Genomic DNA, 26,298 nt, shown 5'->3' with positions numbered 1-26,298 from the left:
CCTTGAACAAATTGATTAACTGAAATTTCAGAGGTCACCAGTTGCTCAGACAATTTTTGTGAGTATATGGTGACAGACCCTCTGGAAATGTGCTTATATCTCTTACATGTGCTCACATGGAAACTGATACTACAATGTAACTGGGAGAAGAAATGGTGGCAGATAATGTTCCTGTAACCTGTGACCTTGATGTCAACTGTGGAAATAATGGTTTTGCAGATTTACCTGGTCTGCTTGACCTTATAAAGGGCTATAATATTGTTTGTTTACAAGAAACCTGGGCCCTGGAAGCAGTGTATATTGATGAGTTTGTATCTATCCACACCCCAGCTGGTCATTCACTGGGCTGGGGGTCATCACAGAGGTGGTTTGCTTACTTTAATAGCAACCACTCTTGATAAGAAGGTCTGCAGTACTTATCTTGGCTCGCCATTCTTTCAATTTATCAATATTATGTATGAACCTAATGTCACACTGGTCATTGTTAATTTTTATCATAATAACTTTGTCCCTGGCAACATTAATATAGCTGAGAGGCTTCAACACTCACTTACTAGACACTAAACGTATATTAACATTGATTTTATTGTTCTATGGGGTGGGGACTTTAATTGTAGATTATGCCCACTCCCTAAAATGTCTGCTTGTAGACTGAGGGGAGTGGATATTGATGATCAATGTCACTTTGATAATAAACCCAGTGGAGACATTTTTAAATCTATACTGTCTAAATTGTCTCTTTTTTGACAATAGATCTTATTTTTCAGTCTGCACCGGACCAGGTTACATATATAGGTAGAGGTCAAGGAATTAGAGTATTATTTTGAAAAAAGCCCCCAGTTTCTGTTTTTACTGATTTTTACAGATAAATATATACAGAAAGCAATATGCTTTCCGTCTGTATTTATATTTGAATGCGGAAAGATACTGAAAATTGTGCTCTTTGTGAGTGACTTTTCATGCTGTCCTTCATGAATTCCAGACCAACAGCTGAGCAGATAGAAAGCATGTTGAGTTAAAAAACAGCTTGAGATTTCCTTAAATACAGGCATTAGTTAATGTATATTTGTTTATAATGCTATATTTACATTTGGGTGTAGTGTTGTTATATGTAGAGATTTACTTTGCTAAAAGTTAAATAAATGTGGACAGATACTATTTTACGACTGTTCATTCTGAAGACGCGAGATAAATATGGATAAATACCAATAAGACGGCCAAAAAATAAATATGGATAAATACAGACGTAAATGTAAAAAGAAAATACCATAAAACCGGAAGCCCAAATTATAAACCATAGGCAGGGGGCTTTTCAATAAAAAAAAATGTTTTAGTGATCATTTTCCTTTGTCTATTTCCTTTAATACACCGATCAAAAAACATCCCATCAAATCATATATACAACCAGTTACTTAGAACAGGCATTTGCAATGCAATAGGTCACACATTAGGAAAGTTTGAGCTATTGGTATTGTAAATGACAAATCTTTTATTTATGTGTTGGTTTTGAAAATAGCTAAATTAATAGCTTTGTCATTTACAATGCCAATAGTATTAACTTTCGGAAATGTGACACCTATAGCATTTGCAATGCGATATGTGTTGTATTTACGTGACTTAGATGTATTGACACTACAAATAACAATGGCTTTTATTTTTTTTAATAATTAATACTTAAATAAAAGTTATTGTAGTTTATAATGGCAATAGCTTAAACTGTTGTAAATAACTTTTCTGAAGATTATGGTCAGTGTATTTTATTGTGACAAAAATCCAAGAACAGAAGTGAAATATTAACATCTTTTTGTGACATTTGTAATAAAGCTTGAAACACTGAGAACATATTTAAACCAGTTGTTGTTGAATGGTTGCACAGATTGATGCTGTGGTGGCGCTGAGTGATGTGGTGGCGACAAGTGATGCTGTGGCGTTCAGTGATGCTGTGGTGGTGCTGAGTGATGCGATAGATATATAGAGTGAGGGCGATAGATAGAAAGAGGGAGGGCGATAGAAAGAGGGAGGGCGATAGATAGAAAGAGGGAGGGCGATAGATAGCTAGAAGGAGGGCGATAGATAGACAGATAGAGTGAGGGCGATCAATAGATAGATAGATAGAGTTATGGCGATAGAGTGAAGGTGATAGACAGGTAGATAGAGTGAAGGTGATAGATAGATAGATAGATAGATAGATAGATAGATAGATAGATAGATAGATAGATAGAGTGAAGGCGATAGATAGATAGATAGATAGATAGATAGATAGATAGATAGATAGATAGATAGATAGATAGATAGATAGATAGATAGATAGACAGATAGATAGAGTGTGGGTGATAGATAGGGTGTGGGCAATAGATAAAGTGAGGGCGATAGATAGATAGAGTGAAGGCGATAGAGTGAGGGCAATAGATAGATAGAGAGTGTGGGCGATAGATAGGGTGTGGGCAATAGATAGAGTGAGGGCAATAGATAGAGTGAGGGCGATAGATAGAGTGAGGGCGATAGATAGAGTGAGGGCGATAGATAAGAGTGAGGGTAATAGTTAGATAGAGAGTGTGGGCAATAGAGTGAGGGCAATAGATAGAGTGAGGGCGATAGATAGAGTGAGGGCGATAGATAGAGTGAGGGCGATAGATAGAGTGAGGGCAATAGATAGCTTGATAGAGTGAGGGCGATAGATAGAGTTAGGGCGATAGATAGATAGAGTGAGGGCAATAGATAGACACATGCGCCTTGCTAGGGAGAAAGAACCTCCAATAACACTCATTGAAAAGGCCAACAGGTCTTGCCGTTCGAATGCAAGGGCAGATGTAAAAGATAACCCGAAAAAAGTCCGCACACACAGGTTGTCAACTTGCTTTTTTTCTCTCTCAAAAGCAGATCAAAAATCATTCCAAGACTGTTGCTGGGGTGTGCATATGTGTGCTAAATAAAGACAGCCATCTTGTAATTTTTTGTCATAGCTTGATTCTTAATTTACAATTACAATATGGAACACAGATTTTTTGAAATGATAAATAAATATAAGCAGAAATGGCATGCAAACGGACAAGCAGGGAAGCAAATGGTCTTGCAACAGTGCAGAGCTGCTGGTCCTTCGCAAAAGTGATGTAAACAAGTTACATACTGGTTAGCGCTGAGAAAAAACAAAATTAGGCAGTTGGTGCTATCTTAAAAGCAAGTTATAATCAACCACCAAAGTATCGAAGAACAACAAGCACTGGCGTGTATTAGTCAAACAAACACGCGAAAAGAAAAGAAGAAAAAACAGGGAGGTGTCTTGGCCCTCTACGGGCAACAGAAACCCAAGCCGCCCCTTGTTCTCCGCACTGACTGAGTACACAACTGCTGTCAGGGAGGACAGCGCGGGCGCATTCCAGAGGAGCAGCCGGGAAATGGAAAAAAAAAACTAGTTTAGGAGGGGCATGGGACTGGAAGATGCGCTAATTCTAAAGAAGCTTTACAGCTGCAGTCAGCATTGAAGGTACAGTTGGATGTTAATGATCGGCATTATTCGTCAAAGGAAAGTTGCGAATTGTTGTGTTTTTGTATATGGTGTGATTTATGCAAACAAAACAGACCCGGCAAATGAAGCGAGCATGTTTTGAGAGCATAAACATAAAAGTTTACATTTGAAGTGGCTATAAATGGATTAGTGACGCACATTAGAAAGAATACCGCGCTCTCCACCAGCCTTTCTCACATACCTTTCACTGCATGAAAAACACAATTGCAAGCTGATTTAAATGACAGGAATAATTCATCACAAATACACAGTGCCATTCTCTAGCACAGAAGAGCTGCATATGTATTAGCTTCGGTAAAACCTTGAATTCCGCACAAAAAATGTAATTATCCTTATCAGAGAGATTGCAGTCGGAAGCAAAACAAGAGTGTCTGCCATGATCGAAAGCAAAGGAGACAGTCCTCAGAATAGTATGCCGAGATACTCCGAGTAAAAAAAAAAAAAAGATGAGCAGCCGGGAGTGGCTGAGGAGAGCAAAGGAATGGTGGGAAGGAATTTAGATCCTTCTTAAAACAAGCTCTGGCATTGCGCGGAGAGGGGCAGGGGGGCGGGGAGCGGCTTCCTGATGCAGAGGCTCAGACAAATGGTGTGGGATGTGGCTAGTGATGTGCACGCGCCTGGCTCACATGAACTGTACACGATGCGCAGTTTTGGGTAGACTTTTGAAAGCCTTACTATAATCTCGACAAACAAGCATTGCTAAAGCAATGCTGTAGTCGAGACCTAATAAAAACAAGGGTCTTATGCGTAAATGGGCTTCTGTAAAACCTGATATTGTACTGGAGAAGTTAATGAAAGAAATAGGGCACATACTTTGGTATGCTTAGAGAGTGAAATTAATCCAGAAAGTACTTTGGAAGCTTGTGATGATATAACTCAAACAATAAATGAAATATCACAGGTTGATAGAAAGCCAAGAGACCAAAGACCCCACTAATGGTTTAATAGTGATTGCTTGCGAACTTATAGCAATCTCATTACAGCAAAAGAAGCCTAGGGATAAAGGAATAGGGAGAATATGTAGGCATCAATAAAAACAGCCTTTGTTAGACAAGAGGCATGAGATACATTATATGAAGCAAGCACTAGTAAGGACCCCAGCCTTTTTCGTAAGATTGTGAATGCCTCTTTTTTTCAAGACAGTCGCAATACCTTATCGATGTCACAATCCATCACAACAAATGGGTCGACTATTTCACTGGTGTATTTAGGAGTGATAGGAAGTCTATTTGTCACTCAGAGTTTAATGACAATTAGATAGGTGAGAGCAGTCCAAAGTTGGAATCCCCTACCTATCAGGCGGTTGCAAAAGCCCTAAATCTGACTAATAAGAATAAAACATTTGGCCCAACGGTGTACCTGCTGACCTTTTATGGGCAAATATCGATCCGTGGCGCCCAGTACCGATAAACATTTTAAGCAGAGTAGCAAATCCTGATCTAGTGTGACCATCGTCCCCCATCTTAAAAAAAGGAGAAGGGTCAAACCCTAAATGTTATTGCCCAATTTCTTTGAATAATTTTACAAGTAAACTAATGGGCAGGGTTTTACTTGATTGTCTGAAGCCTGGGTAGGAGACAGAGGGAAATGTTCTTACATTCAATACGGCTTCAGGAGAGGTCTGGGCACCATTGAGCATTGTCTTAATCTCCACTTGGTCATAAGCAAGTACATGTTGGTAAAGAATGGTACTCTCCATTTGGGATTTATGGATTTAACATAAGATTTCGACTGGGTGGAGAGAGGAAAACTGTGGCAAAGAAATTTGGGAATGGGCATAAATATATACTTGGTCCACTTCCTAACAGATTTATTTAAAGAGTTTTATATAACGCTGCTAGACCCGAAGGTATCAGAGCGCTTTACATAAGGTTACACAAAATTAAACAGTACATTAGAATCAGGTAACATCAGTTGCTAGAAAAACATTTCAAGAGCATAGATCCGAAGAAGGGTAAGGGGGTAGGGAAGGTGGGGGAAGGGGAATATAGGACAGGGAGATGAAAGGAAGTCTGCCCCGAGTCCGGCTGGGTAGGTGACGGCTAAGGGGGGGAAGTCCACAGCCCATCTCCTCTTTAGCTATCAGGTAGCTTCACCGGACCAGGGCCAAACATCAAGGTCTCAGTTAAGAAGCAGAACATTTTAAAGAGTATAAGAAGACAAGAAAAGTGGAGCATAGAGGGGGTGGGGTAAAGGAAAAAGGGTTGGGGGAGAAAACGACAGAGACACAAAGGAAAATCAGTCCAAGGTCCGGCTGGGTAGGTGAAATCCACAGTCCAATTCCTCTTTAGCTGGCAGGTAACTCCACCGGGCATTGGTCAGATGCATCTAGATGTGACTGGGAGAGTCCAATATGGGGCAGATGGCAATTTTACTGCACAAATTAAAATTGGAGGTGTGGCGTAAAGCTGCTTATATATAAATGGCCTTGAGAGTTAACTTAATCAGGGGGGCCACTGACATACCAAGGGTAGGTTCTATAAATCTTCCATCTCTGCTTTATGCAGATGACTGTGTAATGATCTCTAGAACTGGTGTTGGCCTGCAAATACATTTAAATAGATTTAATGATTTTATGAGTGATTTGAGCCTAAAGACAAATACATCTAAGTCACATGTTATGGTTCTTGGGAAAACTCGTTCCCCTTTGAAGTCTTCTTTTATCTACAATGATAAGCTGCTCCATGTACCAACCTTTTCCTGGTTAGGTGTCCCATTTGATCAAAGAGGCACTTAGCACCACCTTATAGAGGTTAGTAAAAGGTGTTTTTACCAAACTCTTGAGGCATTATTTAGGTTTGTAAGGAAACTGGGATCTAAACCAATTGATGTTCTAACTAACATCTACGTTGTGCGCTGTTGTTCTGTTATTATGTACGGGACAGAAGTCTAGGGCTTTTTTAATGTTTCACCTCTGCAGACAACTCAAAACGTATTTCTTAGAAGACTTTGGCAGTCCCCACTAGCCTTCCGATTATACTATGCCATATGGAATTAGGTTTGGTCCTGTTAATACATTGTATCCAAATTGTTCCAATTATGTTATGGCGTTCCATTCAGCAAGGGATGAACCTGTACTTAATCGAGCAATAATACAGGATAATTTGAGTTTTGATCACATGCATGAAATACTATGGCTTAGTTATGTCATTGGGGAGAATGGACTGTTTCCGTAATCCGTTACTTATTGCAACAGTTTCGAAATCTCAGATAAAGCAGGACCACCTAATTGTGTTAAGGGAGCACAGGGAACCTATGGAGCTGGGCAAGAAGAGAGTCATTTAATACGTGCCTCTGGTCACCACTGAAAGCTTAGAGCCATACCTTTTGTTTCCTTTTTTGACATTCTAAAAGGTATTATCTTATTAGATTTGGTTTCCACCCACAGTAAGGTATATTTCGACTCCCTTCTTGATCCTTGCCCATGTGACTCTAATTCCCCCCAGAATATCCTCCATTTTCTTTTTTTCTGTCAGTTATACTCTAAACAATAAAAATAATTCATTATTCCATTATTAAGCTTTTTGAATATTAAAAGAAAGCAGGCCGGCTCTGTATTACCTTCAGCTACTTAAACCAGAATATATATGTCTAATGATATATAAATGTATTTGTACAGCAGTGTGATTAAGGAATATAGCAGGACAATGATTATTCATAATATATTGTATGGCATTTTATGATAACTTTTTAAAGCTGTTTTGACATTGGACAGATGTATAGTATTTGAAAACATGAAATTCTGAGAGACTGTTACTAAGATTGCACTTTCAGGTTACATATTTGCACTTTACCTTTCATTTCTAATAATTTTTATGTGATTTGCTCTACATATATGGACTACTTCATTCTGCTCTATTTGGTTATTTTATGAAGTTTTAATGTAATTTACAAGAATTTATAGCTTGCATAAATTGATTAAAACCTATAACTTAATGCTGCTATGACCATCATTTCCCATCTCGACTGCTTCTAATGATTTTTTAGATTGTTTTTTATGGCCAGTATATACCTAGTGCTGTCTATGCAAGGAACTTTTATACCTGTTAGATTTTAAGTTATGTTTTTGTATACAACTTTTATGGTTGGGAAAACTGTAACTTGTAAGAGGTTGAAGGTGAGAAATTGGTGACCTGTCATTGATGTGCAAGGGCGGAGGTGGCTTTCTGGGTACAGTGTCTATATTGAGGCAGAGAAGCAGTTGAAAGCTAGACTTGGAGTAGTAGATGAGGAACAACACACCCTGGGAAATGCAATACTCTGGGATAAGATTTATCTTTACTTTATTGGGCCTTTTAATTTTCTTCCAAAACATCAAAGATATCTTGATGTTGATTTTCAGAGGTAGAACATGGCCAGCTAGATTGACGGTCTTGTGAGTGCACCATCATGGGAGAGCTGAAGGGAACTCTTCAGACTTGCCTCTGGGTAGACTCACCTGGAACGCTGCCAGACACGGTGAGCTAGAGGACCAGGGGGCTGAGTCTCCTGCTGAGACCCACCCGGGCAAACACAGTGAGGATCGAAGATTCAGAAGAGGCCGACGCAGAGCCCTTGTTGAGGGCTGCATAGGAAGTTCAGCACGAAGGATTCCCCACCGGGGCAAGGGCGGAAGTGGTAGGACAGGAGCGCTACATGGCGAGTGGAATTCAGGAAGTCAACAGAGTTTGAGCATTGTAATTATTGAGACTCCGCCAGGTACGCTTGAAGTAAACAGAGAAAACCCCCACAAAGCAGAGGACTGGAAAAGGTAAGGTAGGAAAGGGGTGACTAACCAGACTACCAGCACTGTAGAGTGGAGTGAGCCTAATAATCAAAGAAGCAAAACATCCAAATACCCCTCTCCCAAACAAACAGAGAATGAGGGGGTCAGAATGTGCATAACATTTAAAGGCTTGAGAATGGACGGGACGGGGCAAAACAACAGACATCAGGTGTTGGTAGAGATGGAGAGAATGGGTGGGGGCTTACTATAAGGAATAGCTGAAGAAGCAGCGGTATTGGAGACCATAGATCCATAATGAAAGGAGCAGTGCCAGCCATTTCCCAGGAGGCTGGAACATTGGGACATCATCCCCTAGGGGAGAACCATATTGAAAGTATGTTGCGGTCCCTGGTCGCAGGGGTTAAAAACGGGTCTAGCATCTCTGCAACAAATCAGAAGGAGATCCAGGGTATGTGTGAATGTCTGTCAGAAAAACTAGATTCTGTGACTAAAAAAACAAAAAATCAGACCCTTGAAGACATGTGGGTGAACTGAAAGCATCAGCCATAGTTGATAGTGAAGAAATAAGGGTTATAAAACAGAGAGAGCTACAGGAAAAACATGAATCATTAGAGAAAGGGGCAAAGAAGAAACAATCTAAAAGTATTGAACGTGGTAGCAGGGGAGGATAACAAGAGGTACATTATAACCCTTTTTAAATCAGGAGATTTGTCTGAAGACTCTCAGGAGACTCTTACTAGAGGTAATAAGCAGTATCCTTTTAGGAAACACCCCAGCAGAAGCAAACCAAGAAGGATCTTGGTTAACTTTTTGACATACTTCGTGAAGGAGCATGTGGTGAGTTTCCCATGGCACTGCCCTCGCATGATTGGGAGTGCAGCGAGTTTTTCCACAGGGCCGCAGAGATGTCCCACACAGGAAACCGAGGTAGCGGTGCAGACTCTCGCGAACGCGATGAAGCCTCGCCCACCAAGGAGGGTCAAAAACAGGAAGTGAGGAAGACGCGTCGTTCGGGGGAATGGTGGAAGAAGACGTGGAGAGAGAGAGGACCGAGACCAACACGGCCGAAGAGGAAGAGAGAAGACGTTCCAGTGAAGAAGACAATCCTGGACTCCAGGACGGCGGCAGAGAGGCAGAGGGACGCAGAACAACAGAGAAAACGCTCCCAGAGCACCATGAGCGAGACCGGCACGCCGAGAAGAAACGAGGAGGCGGAATTTCACCCGACCACGGCCCCGGAGGGTCGTGGGCTCATGCAAGTGCCAGCTGCACGTACCTTTACTTTAAAGGGCTGGTGGGCAGAGTTAAGGGCAACACCAACGACAACACAGTAAATCCCTCACACAATTAGGGCCACTGGTGAAGGTGCACTTACCCCTCCCCATTGTTTGTGCTAAGAAGGCAGTAGCCGGAAGTTTTCTTTCTATTTTTTTTGTTGTCCTCTTCCACACCCTCCCGAGTGCAGCAACCCCAGAGCAGAAGCCACCATGAAAAGAGGAAGAGAGAGGAAAACCCCAAAAGTCGACCAAAATTCTATTAGAAGGGGGAAGGAGCAAGATAGCCCTACGGGGCCACACGACGACGAGGCAGATCTTGGCGAAGGACCTAAAGCAGAAAACTTTGAAGAGAAGCAGGTTCACACTTTAGGCTAGGTAAAATCTCTCTCGCACCACCCTGAATAGACAGTGGGAGTTAAGGAAGCAGTTAGAGGAGTTTAAGAAGGTAGACGCACCAGCTCAATTGATATTCCCTGCCATAGCAGATAAGCAGATTGAGGGGTAAGGAGGAGGAACTAGTCACAGGATGGTTAGCATATATGGATAGCGTTGGAACCATTAGGATTCCGTCTTCGTTTGTTTTTAATCTCATAACAAGCACTCAAATGGCTTTAACATATGCCATGAGAAAGCAAGGGAGGGTTCTCCAGGGAGGGATAAGAGTAGGGGTGTGGAGAGCACTGGGTTGGGAGCATAGGGGAAACAAGAAGAAAAGTCATCAGAAATCTATTTTCCATGATACAGCATGGGTTGATAATACGAAATGCTGTCTGGTGGGCTTATAACAGCGATAATGGAATGTTAATGGGCTCAGGACGGTTAGGCGATGAACAAGGCTGATTCACTATCTAAAGGACTCACCTGCTCAGATCAATGAATGACTGGAGAAATTTAGCAAATAGAAGTGTATTAGACATGTGGTCAGTATGGATCAGAAATGTCTTGCGAAAGGAGTAGCAATTCTAATTAAACAACTATATGCAACAATAATGGAGAATTAGACAGATAGGATGGGCAATCGCTAGCTTATAGCTGCACACCAAAAAATACACCTTGGTGGGATTCTATGGGTCTAATGTGGAGGCTATAAGACGCCTTTAGGTGGTGTTCCAGAAATTATAGGCCTTTTCTGCCTTTATAAGTCTGCCTGGAGATTTTTGGACTATTATGGATAACAACTTAGACAGGTCAAACAATATTAAGTCCAAAACATGATGACTCAATTTGAGCTGCGCGAAATATGGAGGGTAAGAGCACGGAAGGACTCAGGGTACATTTTCCATAACAAACAAAATAGCCACTCATCTAGGATAGATTTCATATTAGTGGACCTAGAGATATGTGAAGAAATTAATGAGGTAAAACATGTAAAAACACACTTATCTGACCATGCCATAGTCCTCCTAGAAATGAAAATAGAACAAAGGTATCTCCCTGAGCTCCACAATTATATATAATACAGCATTAATTCGCCAAAGGTATAAAGAACAGTTCCACTCAAGTGCAGGAGTAATGTCTTTCTTGCAACAAAAATATCCGTTATAGGAAGTAATCCACAAATCCTGTTTTCACGGTATTCCAATATCTTTAATGGTATTTTCTTCAAACCAGATCTTTAATTGCCATTGAGCCACAGCCAACACGTGTTTCGTCTGATGCTAATCTTTGCATCAACAGACTTCATCAGGGCTTAGACAATATCTAGTCCTGCCATAGTCAATAAGTCATGGTATTTCAATTTTGAGACAAGTGAGAAGTTACCTCACTTCTTGCACGTTTAATCCTCACTGCATATAACGTCGAACAGATCAACAGCGTAGGTAATAAATCCCATAGACAGGATACACGAGTACGTGTACCTGTCCTTTCGCCGCTGTGCTCCCTCGTGTAAATCCTGGCTTTCGCTGTTCTTTACCATTTGCTGTGCGCCTGACCTCTGGCCTGGTTGCCATTTTTTGAGTGTAGAAATGAAAATAGAAAGTAGGCAAGAATCGAAGAGATGGACCATAGACTGAACGTTCTTATCAGACCAAGATTTTATTGAGTACTTGAGAGCGGAAATAGAGGACTTCCTCAATATCAAGATAGGCTTGGATACCTTAAGCCGTGTCTGGGATGCTTTTTCGGTTTCTATGATGGGGAAGTTGATTAGCATTGCAGCCCAGAAGAACAGGGAACACAGAAGAGAGGTTGAGGTTTTAGAGGAAGAACTGAGTGAGCTAGAGAGTCAACTCTTAGCCTAGCTACAAGTATCAAAAAGAAAAAGATCGTTGGAGAAGGTTAATGCAGGAGAAGAAAAATCAACTTGTCTTAATATCGGAGAAAAGAGCGAGGGCTTGATGGGAAGCACATTTTGAGTATAAGGCGATTGCTGGGGGATGGCTGGTTTGGAAAACTACAATGGATCAGGTCAGAAATAGAATTAAAGAAATAAAGGATAAGGGGACGGGATTACGTTTTCAAGTATACTCAAGACATCGAGAGAGCCATCCTTTAACTTCTTTAGAGATCTATAATCAGAGAATTTGAAAGTCACAGATGAGAAGTGGGGAAAAGGCTGTAGGGAGACACAGACAAATTTACAGAGGATCAGAAGGTTTGACTGGAGGAAGACATTAGGCAACATGAGTTTAGGTTAGTAGTTATTTTTAGTAAAAAAGGGAAAGCCGCGGTTCCGGGCAGCCTTCTCAATGAGTTCTTTAAGGTTTTGGGGGACTCTATTAACCCTTTCATGACCAGGTTGTTAGGTGAAATATTAGTGAGCAGTGCGCGGACGCCACAATCATGATGAGAAGCAGTAGTTCCCTTCATTTTAGAGCCAGGAAAACACCCCAAGCATTGCGAGTTGTATAGACCCATTTCACGCTTAAATAGTGTTTACAAAATCTTCACTAATATTTAAGCTAAGTGGCTAGGTCAGGTAGTGGGGGACCTGGTTCCTGGGGGACCAGAAAAGAATTATAAAGGGAAGATACTTGCATGAACTGACGCACAAACTGATAAGAGCAACAGGCCTGGCAACCACATTTGGAATCCCCTTAATTTTTCTGACACCTGACGCTACCAAAGCATTTGACAGAGTAAATTGGTCCTACCTAAATGCTGCACTGAAATTATATAATCTGGGAGAGAACTTTCGGAGAGTTATTCAACAAATATACATAAATCCCTCAGCCAAAATCCTTGTTACTGGTTGATTCTGGAAAGTATGGATGGAGATTTCGTACTACCAGACAAGTTATGGGTAAGAAGCTTGCCACAGCTGCAGATCCAAGACACAAGTATCAATGCATACACTTTATAATACAGTTAAACCTGCATACCTAAGAAGGAACCATCTCTTTTCCCTTCATAGAGTCTTTTGGTCTCCGAAATGGAATTCAAGATTGGGGAAAAGGGACCCGGTGTGTTGTATGAAGTGAAGTCTAGAAATGGCTGATGATATACATATTTTTGTGGGGTGCCCAAATATACAGCAATATTAGGAAGACACGAGTAGGTGCATAAGTCCAAGGTGTTGTAGGCGGACAGCTGAAGTTTAAAAAGGGTGAATGAGAACAAAAAATGTATGTATATGTCATGCTGTTTGGAAGAATGTCCATATGAAGTGGATAGAAGTATCCTTTACAAGAAGTATTACCACCCAGTCCACTGTGAAAACATTGAAAGATCTTTGGTAGTGAAGGTTTACCATGTTATCTTGTCACTAATAATGCTATGCAACTCGCATCTGATTAAATGAAGAGCTTCCTTGGGAGATGTGGACTAAAACACATTTGCACTACCCTGTACAATCCTCAAAGAAATGGACAAGTGGAAAGAGTTAATACATTGATAAAGGAAACTGTGGAAATGGCATTGAAGTTGGTCTTAATTTGGATGAGTTGTTGAAGCATATGTTGTGTGCTCATTGCACTACTGTCTCTGTTCATCTGGGAAAAGCCCCTGTGAACTAATGAGAGGTAGATCAGCAAGTACAAAATTGACTCCAAAATGGAAGGAAAGCTGTAGACATAGAAGCATTAGCGTCTAACCAGAAGGAGAGACTGGAGGAAAGAGGATTAAGGATGTTGATTGGGTGAAGTTTAAATCTGGTGTATTGTGTTGAGGTTTGTCAAAATTCAAAGGACCTTTCAAAGTGCATTCTGTGTGTGGGAATTGGGTTCAGAGTGAGAATGGTCAGTGCTGGAATTTGAGGCATGTTGCCCTGTGTCAGAAAGGAGGAGAGTGTGGAAAGAAAGTTGAGGAAACACAAAAATGAAGTGGATGCTCTTTAATGTCTGATTCTGAATTGTTGTAGGACAGTTGTGGGTGTCAAGTTCCAGTGGTCACTCCAATGTGAATAACAGATATTCACCTGTTAGGGTATGCCAAATGAGACAAAGGCGTCCACCATGTTGGATGGGTGATTTTGTTAGCAGGTAATCGCCTATGCAGTTGATTTTTTAGTCTTCCACAGTGTATTGTAGTGATGAGGGGATTTCCCCTTGGCGCACATATGTTTAGTTTAAGAATGTTTATCTCTTTGGTAGTTGGAGTGTGGTTGCCATGTTCCTGTTTAGTTATGTCTTTGTTTGTTTTCTGTTATTTATTGCATGACAGGAAATGTGTTAAATCCATTGCTGAAAAACATCAGTGGGGGAGGGAGAAACTATGAAATATGGCAGCTTCCAAAATGTTCCCAACAAATATCACAAGGAGTAGGAAAATACAGTATTACATCGGAGGATCTCAAACATAGATTCTTGTGGGACACTCAACAGTAATGTTTGGCCAGTGACATGTGGTCTGGCTGACGTATTAATGACTGATAACATCATCGGGCATGTCCTCCACCAGGCGGAATTGTCTCTCACACCAGAGACATTATGGGATCTGTGGTTTCACAACAGTGTCAAAAATGTTAGTAAAAATTTTAAATTGAGGTAGCGGTAAGGTTAAAAGAAAGAAAGATGGGTATGAGGAAGAGTTAGATAACCTGCACATCTATGAAAAATATATGGTTGTATGGTCAACATATTTTAGTCGGCTTGCGCCAACCCAGGTCGGTAGCTTTTGTCAGGACGTTATTATTGGTTCCCTTTAGTGAAACCAGAGGACACTTTTCCCTGGCTATTGATGAGCTCTATCAGTGAAAAACTTTGGAGAATATCATGGCTTCTCCTTCAATGTTCTTTTATGAGGCACCATAGAGGCCGGCAGGGAGGCGGACTGCAACGCTCTTTGAAGCGAATCCTCCATACTGATAGTGGTTCTTACTGTCCTGCATATCTGTAGCCGAGCAAGCTATGTCCAGGTTATAATGCAGAATGATTCTGTGTTCTGCTTGAGAGTGTTAACATCTGACGATGAGGCAGTTGTTCAGTGGAGTTGGTCTAGTGGCTGCCACCACTCCTTGACTGAGAACAAATAAGATATATAAAGACCACAACATTGTCAGTTTGTTACCACTACACTAAGATAAGAAAACAAAGCAAACTCATATACTAGTATTGATGGCCAGAACTTAGACCTACAGCGCAAGCCTAAGAAGTGTAAAAGTGTTAATATAATTTAAAAAAATAAATACAATAAAAAACTGAAAATCAAAAGGCCGTTAGCATGAAGCAGGTACTATTTTCATGATCGGCAGCTAGAAAAACAAGCAGTGGCAAAGCCAATTGGCTTTGACTATGTGATATCTGTTGGCTTTGTCAATTTATTTATTTGTTTACATGTTATTCAACATAGCTTAAAAGGAAAAAAAGCCCTAGAAGCAAAAGTTGATCCAGCCATGTGTAAAGTAATATCATTATAAACATTTATACAACCCTAACTTGATGGCACTTGTTTTTATCAGACTCAGCCGAAGGAAAGTATGAGGGTGATGGCCAGTATATGCTGAATTAAAAGTGTCACCAAGATCTCAGATGCAGACTCTTGTCCTAGCAAGCTATCATGAGCTCATTCCAATACCTGAAATCCAGTATCTTAATGGCAAGTGCAAAACTCCAAAATACCGGATGGAAAGTATGAATTCATGACCAAAGAAGTTATTCAGTCATGCAATGGTACAGCGTGTTCCTTTCTTTTTTTACTTTGCTACCTTTCACTCTTCTCAGTTTTTAACTGTTATGGTTTAAATATTTCTTTATATTTTATTTTCAGGGAACAAAATTGATATGGTATTGCAACAACTTTTTCAATCATGGAGGAAAGATAACGTGCCGAAAGAATAATAAGAATTAAATAGCAACCTTTTTTTCTATACCATATATGAGATCTTGCATCTTTATGTTAAAGCTTTGCATAGGGTTGCTTCCAAAGTCTAAGCAGTCTACATGCATCTAGGAAATAAAGATTCTCAAAATATAGAGTGAGTGCATGTTACCAAAAACTGAATGAATTTTCGATGCAGGTATCACATTGGCGATTCATACCAGGTGCCATGCCTTGGTTTCTCATAAATGGACATTTCAGGGATTGTCACGTATGTGACATAAGACAGTGCATGCATTGCTAAGATCCTTGTTTCTCGCCTAGATAATATTATCCCTCTCTTGATTAAAACAGACCAGGTTGGATTTGTAAAAGGTAGACTAGCATCAGACAATGCTCGTATGTTCACCAACATTATTTCCCTTAGCAAGAAATTTAAAGTCCCCCTTGCTGCACTTTCTTTGGATGCCGAAAAAGCATTCGACCGAATTATTTGGCAATTCATGTTTCAGACTCTTCAGTGGTTTGGTTTTGGACCCTCTTTCATTTCTTATATTAAATTATTACATTCCTGCCCTCGTGCTAGGATTTTTGTCAACAATCAGTTTTCTAAGTTTTTTTCCTTATCTCGAGGTACGAGACAAGGTTGCCCCCTTTCTCCCCTATTATTTATTTTATGCCTTGAGCCATTCCTAGAACGTATTAGGACTAAATCCCTGATTACTGGTTTTAAACTTTCCTCCAGTTAAATTAAATGATCTGCCTATGCGGATGATATTTTGATTTATATGTCTAATCCTGTTGACTCACTACCACATTTTATGAATGAATTCAGACTTTATTCCTCTATATCTGGTTACAAACTCAACTGATCTAAAACTGAAGTCCTGCCATTAAACTCTATTTGCTATCAATTTATGTTTAGTGATACAGAATTTACCTGGTGTCCTTCCAAAATCAAGTATTTGGTTTTCATCGACCCTAACAGATACTCTCAAATTTACTTTCAACAATTTGACTAAGAAACTTCTATCCCTCCTTTTTATATGGTCGCTCTTATTTTTCTTTCATGGTGGGGCAGACTGGATACTATTACAATGATGATTACTCCCCATGTGTTATATACTGATTCATGCTTCCTGTTAAAATCCCCAATGTATATTTTTCCCGAATAAATTCTATATGTACAAAATTCCTATGGAATAATAAGCACCCTCGTACTGCTTTGCTCAAACATACTCGACCCAAAAATGAAGGTGGTGTCCGATTCCCTAACTTTAAAGCCTACCATTCAGCTTTTTTAATTAAACAATCTTTTTCATTAGCTCATGATTTTTGGGATTTGCCGGTCCCCAAATGGGTCTTTTTTGAGCGATCATTATTGAAAGATTTTTCTTTTCAGCATGTCATTTTTATGTCCAAATGTTCTTTTTTGACCTTTTTTCTCTAAAGATTTCACCCCCCTGCAATGTTTTTTATCCCCCATGGTATGGTATAATAAATTTCCTAAATACAAAGGTAAATCTTTTTACTACAAATACTGGAAAGAGGAGGATATCTCGTTTATTTATCAATTTCTCCATCATTTTTCCATTATTCCCTTCCATGAATTGCAACTCCGGTATCAATTACCGAATTCCTTCTCTAGTGAATACACTATAATTGTTACTGCCATACAATCCCATTTAGCTACTTTTTCACTCCCACGTGATTTTCCCTCCACTACACCGTCTACTCCATTATACCCTTTATTTTCCACTCACAGACCCAAGGCTGCCCTTGTTTATACCATCTTGTTATCTAATTTTTCAACTTGTTCAAAATCCACTATTAAAGTTGCTTGGGAAAATGATTTGTCCGTTTCTTTTTCTGTTATGACTTGGGAGAAATTAATGTCAAAGTTATTTAAAGTTTCTGCTGCTGCACGCATAACTCAATCTTTATATTTTGTTTATCATAGAGCGATTATTACTCCTGTTAGTATTTGCAAGTTTTCACCAAACTCCTCTCCTCTTTGCTGGTCTTGCTCAAGTGTTGCAGGAACATTAAAACATTTACTATACGATTGTTCTGCAGTTTTTTCCTTTTGAAATTCAGTTTAGAATGTTTGCATGTCAATATTTAAGTTTAATACCACTTTATCATTAATGCATATTTTCCTATCACCTGATATAGGTATAATACCATCTGTTTCTATACTGTTTGACCTTTTTATTGCTTTAGCTTTTAAGGTCATTTTATCTTCCTGGAAAGATAATTCCAAGTTATCATTGCTTATTTGGTGGAACTTTATGTGCGATGAACATAGGATTGCTACTGTCTCCTCTTCCTCTGTCTCTCAAAAAATCAAATCTGATCTCCTGTGGCTTCCTTTCACTACTTATCGTTCCTCTAACTCTCCTTTATGTTAAATTCTTTTCACCTTTTATATATAATTTTTTTCTGACACTTTCTTCCTTTTCTCTTTTCCTTTCTTCTTTTTCTTCTCTCTTTCTTTTCTCCTACTCCACCCCCATTACCCCCTTCCTTACAATTTTATCCTGTGTTATTCAGGTCTGATAGATTTATTCTATTCATGTTCACACTGTGTTTATTTATGGCCTATGTTCTGTATTTTGCAAAACTTCAATAAAAATGTCTTAAAAAAAAAAGTAAAAAGACAGTGCGTGCATGACATTTCCATTTTTACGAAAGAACAACCACAGCGAACTGTTCTACAGCCATTGGGCTTCCAGTTCCAATGGATGTTGCAGGGTCATAAACAGGATGCAACTGCCAGAGGAGAGACACTGAGACAGAGCGACATTACAAAAGCCAATGCACAGTAGTTTACAGGGAACATTTACAAAGACACTGAGACAGAACAGACATTACAAAAGCCAAAACACAGTATTTTACAGTGAACATTTACAAAGACACTGAGACAGAACAGACATTACAAAAGCCAACACAAAGTAGTTTACAGGGAACATTTACAATCTCAGAGCAGCTGTGTTGCACCACAAGTCATGCTTAAGTTTCAGGGCACATTTTAGAAGAATTTGTTTTATTTACTTCTGCTGGCAGTGGTCAGCATCTTTTGTCGCTGCCTTGGATCCCATCCGGCTTGTGCAGGGTTGAAACAGCAACAACGTGTATCAGAAGTGCTGTGCAAAAGCAAACCATGTTTTGGGACGAAGTAAACCAGTATTTATTAAACTAGCACGGGACCGAAAAATGAACGGTATGGGAAGGGGAACAGTGAACAAAGCGGGATTGGGAAGAAATGAGGCGGCAAGACCACGGGGAGAAGAGAGAAGGCCTGCAGCTGCACATGTATGGAATGCTTGTTTGTAAATGAAAAAGCAAAGCAGAGGGGAAGTAAAATCGGACGACGTGCAGACGACATGCTGGCCAATCAGAAGCATGTAAATTAGAGCGACGTTGGAATTACTGAATGGTAACTTCAGGTAAGTAAGGGGCGGGTTCTAAGCCCCTCTTAAGATTAGATGGCAACCAACCAGACAGCACAGCTGCTTTGTTTTTTAAAGATATCTTGGGAACTTTGACCAAGGAATGTATTCTCCCCATTGATTACCACTGGCTTTGTGGTTTGCAACTCATATTTTCTAGTTATATTTGCTTTAGGTTCTCCAGGTTCAGTTCGTCCCTCGTCCCAAGAGGGCCAACCAAACAGTTCATGCACACTAGGGAGTGCACAGCACTCCTCCCCTGCTCTGGCCAGCCCCGCCCCACCACACACTGCACACAGGCAATAGGAAAAATAAAATGACAATAACGACACGTTATTGTCTTTTTATTACGTCGAGCCTATGGCAGCGCGCATGCACTGCATAGATAATCCACCTCTTGGAATCACTTCAGTTTCAGGAGAAGCTTGTGCATGTGTTGCTCACACGCCATTGGCCTTTGCGTTTGGCTTCAGCACGCAATTGGCGAAAGACATGTGACTTTCCCAGCTTTAAGGAAAATGTTCACTCCCAGAGTGCTTTGCTCTCGGGAGCCAGCAGCGGTGCGCAGGTTGACATCTGGTTTGTGTCACCTTTCACTTTTGCTGCCGTGAAAATTTCATTGTGATCTCATTTATTACTTCCTGGTTTGGCTTTCTCTGGGCTGAGCGGAAGTATGACGTTAAAGCGCATACTTTTACCACGCATACCATTACAACGCAATATTTACAACGCAGGATCTTTTACAACGAATACCTTTACAACGCATGACATTACATCGCAGATACTATTACAACGCATGCCATTACAACGTAAGTATAGGTAAGTATATTATTTTTTATATTATTATATTATATTTTAAAAAAATGTAATTAATAAATATTTAATTGATCTTATTAATTAAATTCATCTTTTATTAATGTCATTGTAATTTGAAAATTATATATATATATATATATATATATATATATACTTTTAAAAAAAATATAATACCCAAACCCAAACCCAGCCCTGAACCCTAAAAATACCCCTGTACCCCAAAACCCAAACCCAGCCCTGAACCCAAAAAATACCCCTGTACTGCCAAACCCAGCCCTGAACCCTAAAAATACCCCTGTACCCCAAATCCAGCCCTGAACCCTAAAAATACCCCTGTACCCCAAAACCCAAACCTAGCCCTGAACCCTAAAAATACCCCTGTACCGCAAAACCCAAACCCAGCCCTGAACCCTAAAAATACCCCTGTACCCCAAAACCCAAACCCAGCCCTGAACCCTAAAAATACCCCTGTACCGCAAAACCCAAACCCAGCCCTGAACCCTAAAAATACCCCTGTATCTCAAAACCCAAACCCAGCCCTGAACCCTAAAAATACCCCTGTACCCCAAAACCCAAACCCAGCCCTGAACCCTAAAAATACCCCTGTACCCCAAAACCCAAACCCAGCCCTGAACCCTAAAAATACCCATGTACCCCAAAACCCAAACTATATATAAAATTACTTTAATTTATTTAATTTATTTTTAATATTTTGGTAATTTTAAAAAAGGTTAAATAAAATGATATACTTACCTATACTTACGTTGTAAAGGCATGCGTTGTAATAGTATCTGCGATGTAATGTCCTGCGTTGTAAAGGTATGCGTTGTAAAGGATCCTGCGTTGTAATGGTGTGCGTTGTAACAGTATGCGTGGTAAAAGTTGCGTGGTAACAGTTACATACCGGGCTGAGCAATTGCGCTTCCCAAACACATTTCTGTGAGGTTTGGATGCCTCCTGCCCGCCTCGATTTTATTGATGCCCAAGCAGTTAGATGCAGTTCTTTTTACCGCCACCACCCTACTTTGAGCCACATTAGGCCTGTCATTATTCTCCCCAATCCCCCCCTTGCACTGGTGATGAACCTCCATTGCCTCCCTGTTACCTACACTTCATCACCAGATTGCATGGCAGCAACGAGAGACTGTGGTACCCTGCCCAAGAAACATGAGGCAGCCATAGGGGCACTTTCTCTCGGGTATTACTATCTAACACTCCACTGCAGCCAGGGTTGGATTGGGATTAAGAATAGACACAGGCACGCTAAAGAAAAGTGGCCCACATTTGCATTTTGCCTTTGCAAAACACTGCTTCGGCGAACTTTTATTAAAAAAAGGGGGTGGTGAATGCACGGATTAGCTTACACTGGTGAAACACAAGTGAGGCCACATTTGCTCCTGCCCCGTGCCCCCGCTCAATATGCATATCTTAATGGGCAGGCCCCTGCGAGAGAAACAGAGTGACATCTCTGCCCTTTGATAAAAGGGAGGTAATTGAGGCTCATCTACCTCCAGAAAGGCAACTCAGGCATCCCTTGGCGGTATCTGAACAACGCAGAAACCGCCAAATCGTCCTCCCCCACACTGCTAAAACAAGCATTGGCATAGCCAATAGGTCTCGCCTTTGGGAGCTTATAAGCGTTTAGCCATGCAACAGTTGATGTTGTTGCACCAAGGATATTGTACTGCATAACTAAATACTTATAAGGTTAGAAAGTGCAGACCTATTGGCTATGCCAATGCTTGTTTTTCCTTTTTCCGCAGTGAGGCAACGCTCCTTCGCCTTAGCAGAGGAGTCGCGCCACTGTACAGCTGTCTCGGGAAGATGTATTCTCAGTGGTAGTATCTATCATAAGAGATTTCTTTAATGCCCTGTGGCCCCCTCCACATTTCCCCTCCTTGTGTACGTCGGAGAGAGGAAGAGGGGCTGGCTAGCCATGCGTGGTAGATTAAAGGTCAATTTCTCTTCCTTAAGAGCGTGGATGTTGCAACCACGGGTGTCAGGCAGGTTGGGAGGAGCTGTGTGTGTGTGTGTGGTTCCTTTTTTTATTAACTATTCAACATGATGCGAAAGCCCACAGACCTTTGAATTCAGCCGAGCGCGGTAGTCTTTTATAAATGATGTAAGCAAGAGGCTTGGTAAATAAATTCCTTTTATGTAACACTAGGCTACCACCCTGCAGCATCCAATAAGAGATTTTAGTTGGTAAAAGGAAGTGTGTTACAGACCTTCAACACCTGAGCAATGCCAAGCCATAAGGAAGTCGAAGTTCATAGGTTTCTTTTCTTTCAAGGCCCAAGTCACTCTTTTATACTTCTTTCCATCTGGAGCGAAAGCGGCTTCTGTCAGGTCGATTTTAATGACTGAAATTAATTTAAAAAGCACACTTTGAAACATATTCTGCTGGCCAATTTTTAATTGAACACATATTGCACTATGCCAGTACTGCAGCAAATAAAAAGAACACAGATAATTACATCAAAAGCAACATAAAGACATTTTTAATTCTCGGTGAAGGAAGAGTAAGAGACGGAAAATATCTGCACAACATCGTCAAAGAAGAACTACGCCAATGGAGTGAAGCTTTGCTAAATTGAAAATCTTCAGATTACTGATAGTTCAATTAGAAATTATGCATTTCCAGTGGAATCGGTAATTCCGGGCCAGTTTCTTTCCCCTCTCCACACGATTCCTCATTTCACTCTGGAGTTTCGCTGCTTTCAACTGTTAAAATCTCCGGGTGAAACAAAATAGATGCAGGGTGTTCACACTCTAACTGTTCCCATCTGAGCTGTAAGGGACTTAATAATGAGACCCTCAGTGTTTGTTATGTTATGCTATGTGTATTTGTACAGAACACTATCACCAGCAAAGGTATCCTGTTTGTATCTCTCTGTTCAACATACTTGGTTACCTATATCTCAAACATTAAGCCATAAAGATGACTGTCATTCATATTTTGGTTTTCGGTTTGGTTTCCTGACAGACTTCCATGTCATTCGTAATTCCAAATAATTAAGACTCAAAGTACATTAGATCAAGCAGGGGTATTGGGAGTACAAAAGAAGAAAAGAACACCTGTAAGAATCTACTATAATATTAATGTAATCATTAAACTTAATTCGGATTGCAAAAATCCAAGAAAGCATCATAACATCACAAATTTAAAATTTCCTTAACCTCATCAGAGCTCCGAACGTTAAGCGCCCAGTGCTGAACGTTCGGAGAACGAATGTTGGCCCGTCGGCCAACGGTCGTGCGCAGCACTGGGGAGGTGGTGCACGTGATGTCCGCCCTGATAACTTCGGAAGCGGACGCTCCCCTGGTCCCACCTGGGTATCGTATCTCTCTGCACTCTGCTGACTTGTTTACCCTTATTTTTACGTTTAGCGCTGGTGCCTACGCTGCACTCTAAGACCGATTTATTTAGTGCTGCAACCTAATCTAATTTCTCCTGGAACCTGCGCTGCCCGCATTCCCTCCTCAGCTGCATCCGCCATAATTTAATTCACTCCCAGCTACTGTGGTGTGTTGCTCGCTTTGTGTGCCCTCATTAACTACTCGCATTGCCTCCGCATTAATTTACTATCGTGCACAGCCTGTCCCGCTTTGGAATCGCCAGCCATCTTTGTTGTTGTTGTGATTAGGATCCCGGCCCCTCCACCACGATCCCGCCTCCCAGCTGATACCCCCTCGCCCCTCCCCCTCCACTATCCATATATGACAGAGTCATTAGCGCGCAGCGTTCACGCGCAGCGTTCGCGCCCCATGCGCGCCGAAGGTGCGCCAAAGGTAGGCCCGTCTGCGCCTGTCCGCGCCTGGACCGCGCCCAGCGCCAAACCCTCTGCCCCCTACCCCACCCACCCCACCCGCATTACATAGACTCCTCCACCCTCTTAGCCCTAGACCCCGGTCGCCTCCCCAACTGCGCCCAAGCCGCTCCTGGTCACACCCATGGACCCTTCACATGCAACTCCTGCATGTATGACGGCACCAAGACCAACTCCTCATCCACGAACACCAAACAGAGATCTGACACCAACCACCTAAAATGCATCCTGCTCAACACCCGCTCAGTCCACAGACACGCCATCGACCTCTGGAATCTACTAGACACCATCTCTCCGGACGTCGCCTTCCTAACAGAAACATGGATGAACGCCTCCTCAGCCCCAGACATCACCATTGCCATCCCGGAAGGCTACAAGATCATCCGGAAGGACCGCACCATTCAAACAGGAGGAGGCATCGCTATCGTCCACAAGAATTCCATCCGCATCTCAACCAGCTCAGACGCCAACCTCCCTAGCGCCGAACACCTTCACTTCCAGATCCACACCGACCCCAAGACCACACTCAGAGGCACCCTCCTCTACAGGCCACCAGGACCCCGTGCACAATTCAGTGAAGACATCACTGACTTTATCACCCCACACGCCCTCCCCTCCGAAGACTACATTCTACTGGGAGACCTCAATTTCCACCTGGAAAAGAGCAACGACAGCAACACCACCACCCTCCTGGACAATCTCACCAACCTCGGACTCAAACAACTTGTTAATACCCCCACCCACGAAGCAGGTCACACACTCGACCCTATCTTCACCTCCAGCAAACATATCTCCTTCAGTCACACCACAGTTCTCCATTGGATGGACCACAGCTGCGTTCACTTTGTCTACAAAAAGACCACAACCCACAACCATCCTCAAGCTACTCTGCGAAGAAACTGGAACAAAATCACCATCGACCAGATCTCCTCATCGCTTCTTCAAAACCCCCCTGCCCACTCCTCGAACCCCAACCAAGCAGCCATTAACCTCACTCAATGGCTAACCAACAGCGCCGACAACCTAGCACCTCTGAAAAAACGTCAAATCAAACTAGGCAGCAAAAACGCCCCCTGGTTCAACAATGATCTTAAGAAATCCAAGAAACTCTGTCGCTCCCTTGAGAAGGCCTGGAAAAAAGATCCAAACATCAGCACCAGGGACGCCTTCAAAAACGCCACCCGCATACACCACCAACTGATCCGGACTGCCAAGAAAGGCGCATTCAAAGACAGACTAGACAACAACGCCCACAACAGCAAGGAATTATTCAACATCAAAGAGTTTACCAACCCTACCGCCAACTCCAACGACATCACTCCCTCGCAAACCCTTTGCGACTCCCTAGCTTCGTTCTTCCACAACAAAATCGCAGACATCCACAACAGCTTCGACAACTAGCCCGGAGACCAACACACCCAACCCTCTGCCGTACCTTCACCCCCCTTGAACATCCTTAATAACTGGAACCTAATCTCCACTGAGGACACCATCCGCCTGATGAATTCCATCCACTCAGGATCCCCCACAGACCCATGCCCTCACCACATCTTCAACAAAGCAGACTCCATCATAGCACCACACCTCCGAGACGTCATCAGCTGCTCCCTCAACTCCGCCACCTTCCCGGAAAGCTGGAAACACGCCGAACTCAGCGCCCTTCTGAAAAAACGCACAGCTGACCCCACCGAACTTAAAAACTACCGCCCCATCTCGCTCCTTCCATTCCCGGCCAAAGTCATTGAGAAAGCTGTCAACAACCAGCTCGCCGCCTTCCTCGAAACCAACAAATCCCTCGACTCTTCACAGTCCGGCTTCCGAGCAAAACACAGCACTGAGACCGCACTCATCGCAGCAACAGACGACATTCGAACTCTACTGGACAATGGAGACACAGTTGCCCTCATCCTCCTTGACCTCTCCGCAGCCTTCGACACAGTCTGTCATAGCACCCTGTTACAACGCCTTAGAAACATCAGAATCCAAGGAAAAGCACTGGAATGGATCACCTCGTTCCTTTCCGGAAGAACTCAGAGAGTCCACCTCCCACCATTCAAGTCAGAGGCCACTGAAGTCATTTGCGGCGTGCCACAAGGATCTTCACTCAGCCCCACCCTCTTCAACGTATACATGAGCCCCCTCGCGGCCATCGCACGCCAACACAACCTCAACATCATCTCCTACGCTGATGACACTCAACTGATCCTCTCACTCACCAAAGACCCTAACACCGCCAAAACCAACCTACATGAAGGAATGAAAAAAGTAGCCGAGTGGATGAAGCACAGCCGTCTGAAACTGAACTCAGACAAAACAGAAGTCCTTATCTTAGGTACCTCCCCCTCCGCCTGGGATGACTCTTGGTGGCCAGAGGCCCTTGGAAAAGCACCCATCCCGACGGACCACGCACGGAACCTGGGCGTCATCCTGGACTCCTCACTCTCGATGACAAAACAAGTCAACGCCGTTTCAT

General features: G+C 42.0%; 1 protein-coding gene across 5 annotated transcripts in view; it reads right to left on the bottom strand.

The window, feature by feature from the left end:
- RPP40 (ribonuclease P/MRP subunit p40) overlaps positions 1-26,298 on the bottom strand; it is a 498,013-nt gene that overhangs the window by 175,548 nt on the left and 296,167 nt on the right. For 3 of the 5 annotated variants that reach the window (XM_086965034.1, XM_086965035.1, XM_086965038.1), the window contains one exon: positions 22,224-22,358. The exons of the other annotated variants lie outside the window; for them this stretch is intronic. In XM_086965034.1, coding sequence (XP_086821160.1) covers positions 22,224-22,358 — 135 coding nt within the window. The remainder of the gene's footprint in view (positions 1-22,223; positions 22,359-26,298) is intronic. 5 annotated transcript variants of the gene reach the window in all.

The sequence above is a fragment of the Lissotriton vulgaris genome, chromosome 4_1, assembly GCF_964263255.1.
Source record: "Lissotriton vulgaris chromosome 4_1, aLisVul1.2, whole genome shotgun sequence".
In the NCBI taxonomy this organism is placed as follows: domain Eukaryota; kingdom Metazoa; phylum Chordata; class Amphibia; order Caudata; family Salamandridae; genus Lissotriton; species Lissotriton vulgaris.
Note: the sequence above shows the minus strand (reverse complement) of the source record. Positions and strands in the feature narration are given on the sequence as shown.